Source organism: Centroberyx affinis, unplaced genomic scaffold (genome assembly GCF_046629955.1).
Source record: "Centroberyx affinis isolate AG114_WGS23_722 - 3 ecotype Tasmania unplaced genomic scaffold, CSIRO-AGI_Caff_v1 ptg001814l_1, whole genome shotgun sequence".
In the NCBI taxonomy this organism is placed as follows: Eukaryota; Metazoa; Chordata; class Actinopteri; order Beryciformes; family Berycidae; genus Centroberyx; species Centroberyx affinis.
Window position 1 is genome coordinate 150000 of NW_027280200.1, and position 6952 is coordinate 156951.

The 6952-nt window shown below is 40.3% G+C and overlaps 1 protein-coding gene across 1 annotated transcript; it reads right to left on the bottom strand.

The window, feature by feature from the left end:
* Positions 1-3619: 3619 nt before the first annotated feature.
* Positions 3620-6737, bottom strand: c1d (C1D nuclear receptor corepressor). Its single transcript, XM_071529617.1, has 5 exons — positions 6705-6737; positions 6173-6314; positions 5990-6056; positions 5387-5442; positions 3620-5281 (listed from the first exon to the last, which is right to left on the bottom strand). The coding sequence occupies exons 2-5, from the start codon at positions 6308-6310 to the stop codon at positions 5078-5080; spliced, it is 465 nt and encodes a 154-aa protein (XP_071385718.1). The 5' UTR covers positions 6311-6314; positions 6705-6737; the 3' UTR covers positions 3620-5077.
* Positions 6738-6952: the final 215 nt, after the last annotated feature.

The following is a 6952-nucleotide window of genomic DNA, read 5'->3' on the forward strand; positions in this document are numbered from 1 at the left end:
AAACAGTAAGCTTTTATTTGTTACTTGGTGTAGTTTTCTTGTGTAATTATGCAGAAAAAAATGTAATTTCCCATTACAAATGAATGTGATATGTTTTAGTTTGCTTTATTAAATTTGCATAGTGCTAAAATGCAGAACCAAAGCGATTAAAAATGCAGTTACTAATGATAAAACCTCAGGCTTATAAAACCGTTTCAGCTCAAAACAAACAAAATAATTACAAAAAGGAAGAGGACTGCAAAGACATAGCTGGATTGTATAACAAAATCTAAATAGTCACAAAAATAAAAGTCCCACCCCTGTTCCTGCTGGACACCCCGGTGGTCCGAGATTCAATCCCACCTTCTGACATCTGAAAAAAAAGTAATTTGCCCCAGCGCTGGGAGGTGAGGGCTAAATAAAAGAAAAACATTGTTATCATGATTAATCAGCGGCTCTGTCAGCGGGGCCAAGGTGAATGGGAAGTGGCACAAATGACTGCATGGAATTCCTGGTGTGTCAGACAGAATAAAGCTGCAAGCTCCGTCTTTCACTCTCTCTCTCTCTCTCTCTCTCTCTTTCACTCTCTCTCTCTCTCTCTCTCTCTCTTTCACTCTCTCTCTTTCACTCACTCATTCAAGGCAATCCTGCTCCAGTGGGCTTCAGCAATTCCTCATTTTTCCCCGGTGGTATAGGCCAGTGATTCTCAACCTTTTTCATATGAAGGACCCCTAATTTAGTCCACATTAGGGCAACAGACGCCCATTTGATGAGATTTTGTCTCTTGGATCCAAAGCTGAGAATATTTTTATTGTTTGATATGATTTTGTCAGAATTCCATTACTATCTATATTGTAGGTAGAGAGAAAACAGTGAAACTACGATCAAAGTAGTCATTCTTCTACATTCTCTAACTGTCTTAACTTCTTGTAAATGAAATAATGGTGAAGTTTAACAATTCATCAATTTGCTGGGGACCCCCTGGAGCCCCCTCAAGGACCCCTGGTGGTCCCCGGACCCCACGTTGAGAACCACTGGTATAGGCCACAGTTACATTTTTTTTTTTTGAGTCTGTGTGTGATTAATAAAACACCATACCAAAAGACAGGATTACCTGTTACAATAAAGATGCTGGATTTTCTCACACTTTTCTCATCAACACATTGTCGTGAAATTAGATGTGATGATATTCTTACAGCAAACACACACACACAATGTTGCATAGATAATAAAAACCATTGAAGCGGGGTAATAATTAAATCATTTGATAGAAAGCGGATCAGAGCGGAGAGAATAAAGGGCCAATGGTTGTCATGAGTCACCTTTTAGCAAATTTATATTGCAAATAATACATTTTGTTTGTTTTAACCTGCGTGGGAGTCCTAGATGGGTGGATAATACAATCACTGCCATATACTGTTAGTTTATCCAGAGTTCCTATTGTGTCCCTGTTGTAAAATTCCACACATTTTCCATGACTTTACATATCTAAGTTGGAGAGCTTCCTTGTTTATGTTGTCTTTCTAAAGAGGTCAACAGTTTGGTTTCCACTACAATTGGGCTGAAAACCACCAGCTAATGCAATGAATGTGCAAAACTAATTGAAAAATACATTCTACTGCATTCCTGTCAAGTAACTCATTTATAAAATTCCCTGACTACCCAAGAGAATTTATCAAATTTCCTGATAAATGACTAAATACACTTCTCAAAATTCCAGGATAATCCAGAAATTCCATGACCAGTGGGAAGCCAGTTACAGGAGATTACAGGAAAATCTTGGAAGTCATTGTTCGTATACTCTTCTGACTGCCAAGTTACCTGACTATCTGAACTCAACCCATCTGGCACTCTAAGTTAAAACAAATACTAAGAATTATTTTGGAAGTATTGTTTTAGTCAAGGTCTATTCTCAGCATCAGCTTGACTCAGGTTTGTTTACAGCATCAATTTAGTTTACTTTTCTGTGACTGACAACTTACCTCAAAGTAGCTGATGTGCCCCACCCAAGGCAGGTTAAAACAAACACTAATGATGTACTATTTGACTGAAGCCTGTTAGTCCTCTTAGGAGACAGTGAACTCTGGAAGGAAGCCTCCTGCTCCCTCCTCTGCCTGAGGAGGTCATTTGGTCTGATGCCTTTCACTCTCTCTAACCTAAACTTCCTCACCACAAGCTTAACAGCGCACCTCACAAACAGCATAAATAAACAACCGCAGGACAAACCGGGGTTTGGAGCTTGTTAGCGCACGCCATTTCAACATGAGAGTTTGTTTGTTCAAATTTGCTTGCACAGTGACCTAACCCCTTTATACTGAGCACATGTGGGTAAGAGGGCGAAGGAAGGCGAACGTTAGAGGGAAAAAAAATGGAAAAATCCATATTTTTCCAATATGCAGACGGGCCTGTTCATCAGGCGAAGTTTGACACACGTCTTTGAACAGAGTTAGAATCAACAACTTGGTGGAAAAAGTAAAAGGACGGAGTAGGGCGGTTTGGCTAAACAAATGTCATTTTTGGACGCTGTTGCAGGGAGGATGAGAAAAGGAAAGATGATGAAAAGAATGAATAGATACATTCCTGAGGAGCTAACTCACTGCCTCACTGTTTCCTGGGCTTGATTAGAGGGATGCAGTGACTTGCGGGTACATTAAGATTAAGATCTCGGCTGTCCAGAGGGAATTACAAAAAGGAAACAATATGGGTGTCTTTATCAAATGTGACATGGGTTTTTATGAAGAGAAGTCTCAGTAGGCCCTACGCTGAAATAGCTGAAGCTGCCGTGAGGCTATGTGGCGGCTAGAGAGGCTATTTTGTAATCAAAAGGTTGCAGGTTTGATCCAGTTTCCATCCCTGCCTTGAGTGAGGACATAATTAGAACATACACAAACCTAACAGGATCCTACAATTACCCTCTACCTCTCTGAATTTCTCTCCAATATGGTCATACACAAGAATACTGTCAGGACATTTTGGCTCTGATCCATAGAATCATTGCCATCTTTTGCCTGTAATGTCAGTCATCTAGGAAGTGAAGTTCATCCTACTGCTGCACAGACATTGCTCTGAATAACAGCCTCAGTGACATGCATAAAATACCCATCATTAGAAAACAAATGGCTCTGGTTCTGTTGTGCTTGGCTGAGTCATTCATGCTGTAAAATACCGGATAAACACCTGTAACCACAGAACAGCTCAGTTTCAATGTGCTGACACAACATCACCGCTCACACCGGTATTTACAGCAAAGTGTCGCTACTACGCAACCACTTTAAGTTAAAGAACTGTACTGCTTTGTGGAAGAATAATTATTGAACATTTCTTGTAAATATAACGGTGTGTTATAAAAGCAATGAAGCCACTCAGCACCGCGCTTCAGTGATTTTAGAAAGTCACTTCACATTATGCTAAAAAACCCTCTTACCTGTAAATCACAGCCTCTTGTGGCTGTCCAGACCCACCATACTGTATCCTGGGGCTTCCAATAGTAACAGAAACTGACAATTTGACACTCAAAATTCCTCTTTTTGCATTCCGTTGGGAAGACATTGTTGAAATGTGAACAACCCAACCTCTTAACGTAAACCATGATACATAGAAAAGCCAAGCCTGACTAAGAAAAAGACAAGTCTGTTTGATCATCTAGATATTATTTTTAATGGAGAAAGCAGTAGCTGGATGTAAATACCTGGTATAACACATCATTCCTGTCAGTCGTTTCATGGTCAACATAACAAACATACTGTCAGCCAGGACACAAACCAAAACACCTTCCATAGCAGATTGGCAAAATGACGCACAACACCACAGCTCACTGAGCTTAGGCTGCTGTTTGGTGGAAAGTCCTTTCTGAAATCACATGAAACCAGTTGTCACTGTAAATCAGTGGGAAATCATGTTGTTTTCAGTGTCCTGTATGCAGGAGGTACAATTATGCCAAAAGTCAGAGCAGTCAGATGAAGCAATATATCCTTAACTGTTAACCAATGACTTCTGGTTATACAGTAATTTTACCAGTTTACAGTAGCTTCTCTAACAAATATCACCAACTCAGATGTAATAGCACACTTGGAAGTCATTTTCAACTTGTGAGTGTATTTGACTGTTAGCTGGGTGTTCGCATAAGCGAATCAAGCTGCTGCAGAATACAGCTACCAAACTGTACTCCATATGTCAAACAAAGCCACCTTTTACTGTCAGATGATAATGATAAAATTATAAAACAGACTATTTTTTCCTTTGAGACAAAATATATGGTATAGACAGAAAAAGTTAAATTCTCAAACAAAATATGTCTGGTGAGTATTTTATATGTTGATGTCAATACTGAAAACAAAATACACCCAACACTTATTTATCATTTTAAAAAAAAAATTGAAACCTGGTATGTGCAAAAAAACACATGGACCAAGTAAAAAACATTATCCATAAGTGATTCATAGAATCACATTTTCACAATAGAGAAATTCATATTTCTCATTTATCTGGAAGAGGGAACCTTACAATCTTGAACACGATACATTTTAATGAATAGCTCCAGAATGAGTCTCAAACTGTCCTGGTTGGACCCGTCTCAATCTCCACTTACTTTGCCGAATACGCATTGAACACCCACTTACAGAGTCAAAGGACCATACAGACTTATGTAACAACTCACTGATAAAATTTTGTATTTTTAAATTACAGAATAATATTAGTGAAATTCTGGAACAGGGTCCTTTGTCTTTGTCTGTGACTAGACTGACTGGTACAGCAGTACCTGAGATGATGTGTCAAGGACTGCTATTAGTCTCGGGTCTGTAATACATTTGGTACATTTTTGGCCAATTAGGGCAGCAGTGCCCAAGGAGCTACCTCAAGGCTATTACAATAATTGACTAGCAACTTTATGTTGCCCAGACAAATTATTCTGTATTTTTTGCTTTGTGTCACACGTCAGTTCCTGCTATCATGTATGTTACCGTGTCAAGTTGCCTTATGCATCATTGGCCTTAATAGACATGGCCCATGAAGGCATCAACTCTGTTGTTTGCTGCCCAGAAGACAAATACAAAGAGTAGTACAGACTAGGACCAAACTATAAAGTTCCTCTTTTCCTTCAACTCTGCTTTGGCCTCTTTGACTGCGGAGTGTCGGCCGGTGCGCCGGCTGCTTTCTTGGACGCTGCTTTCCTGGAAGCTGCTTCCTCTGCATCATAGAGGGCGTTCCTGACGAAGCGTGCAGCTGCACCCTTATCCAGACGGGCCGCTTTCTTCTTGTCTGTGATCTCCTTCACTCTGTTCATGTATGTCCTTATTCGCTCCTGGAGAACATTTAGGGAACGGTTACAGAGGCGTTCGACAACGCACATAAATAAGAGTGAGAAAGAGTGAAAAAGTCAAACACAGCAGGGCGAAAACGTACTTACCAATTCCTGCTTGATTCCGTGTTCTCTGGGATTTATTCCTTGTGTAACCAAGTACACTGCCAACAAGGAATTAAAATGAGACTATTTCGAAATAGTGCCAAAGGAATACTGACCAACACACCTGCTTCTAAGCCAAGATAAAATGAATGCATAGCTCCTTGGATACACACAGAGAAAAAAGCCATGAACATTGTACATTCATATGTCACAGTGCTGTAAATAACGCCCAGTGTCTCAAAGTATGTACTTGAGAGGGGGTACTTATTCCACATGCCCTCTCCTTATTGAGTTCTTCAATCACAGAATCTTTTCATCAGAAATGACATATGTGCACAGGCACTGCAGCCCTGCCATGCTGTTATTGTGTTGTCTGATTATATATCCATTATTTTTTATTATATTGTGCCATTTTTGTCATCACGGCTGCATGGTATGCGCCTTAGCCCACCGAGCCACCCCCATTGTTTTTAACTTAAGCACAGTGAAGCCAAAGCCAAAAAAAAAAAAAACTACATGCACCTGGCCTAACACTTGGCTTACAGTTATCTTCCTCCTATCTAGATACCTGTCTAAGTAATGTATAACTGAATATAATAAACTTACTCCAGTATAGTGAATTGAGGGTGTAGGCAGACATCAGGTCCAACTTGGCTTGGTCCAAGGGATCCAGCTAGAAATAAATCACATTTATCTCAGATGGCACATCAGACGTCAGAACAGCTACAGATGAGTCAGTGTAATGTAACGCCGGCACTAATAGTGATTCAGTAGTTTATGATGGCTTACCTTCTGCAACAGGTCATTCCTGGGCATTGACATCAAGGTCTGCAGCATAGTTTTGACAGAAGTAACTGAGGACTCGAAGCCTGTGAGCTGCTCCTCAATCTCTGTGGGATAGTCTTCAGCTTGAATATCCTCTGCCATCCTCCTGCAACAATATAGCCATACAATGCTGTGTAACCCTGGTGTCCTGAGTGTGTGTGTGTGTGTGTGTGTGTGTGTGTGTGTGTGTGTGTGTGTGTGTGTGTGTTAAATTGAATGACTTGCGTATAGCGTTAGCTCCCCTTGTCTTCCCGTTTGCCTATCTCTAGCAACAAGCTCCATTTCAAAGCTAGCAAGGAGTAACGTTAGCTAGTAGCAACTGCTAGCTTGTAACTACAAAGAGAGCTAACGTATGGGGCTAACAGGATGACAGACTGACGGTTACATCGACAAACATAAAAACGCATACTAGAATGTGAATCGACACTTAGACCTGGTTTAACATCGATACACATATAATTTAAAACAGCATACTGACGAGAGCTAGCTAGCTTACCTTCTTTGCACACACCACGCTGTAAGTGACAGGAAGTGACGTCAAATAACAACACGGTTTCTCTTCTTCTGTACTCTACTCGTAGACCGTAAAGTCTCTACTGCCGTCTGCTGTTTTGGAAGAGCGTAATATGTTTATATGTTATGAATATTTTACTTAAACCTAATTATATTTGGAGACAACATTTACGAAAGCAACAGCTATAATAGCTAGCTGTATGCCACGTCATGTGCTGGTCAGCGGTTTTA

Excerpts from the sequence above, each read along its gene's own strand:
- c1d (XM_071529617.1), bottom strand. The coding sequence starts at position 6,310 with ATGGCAGAGGATATTCAAGCTGAAGACTATCCCACAGAGATTGAGGAG. Across the intron at positions 6,057-6,172 it reads GGAATGACCTGTTGCAGAAG|CTGGATCCCTTGGACCAAGC; the intron begins GTAAGCCATCAT and ends ATTTATTTCTAG. Across the intron at positions 5,443-5,989 it reads CCTCAATTCACTATACTGGA|TGTACTTGGTTACACAAGGA; the intron begins GTAAGTTTATTA and ends CCTTGTTGGCAG.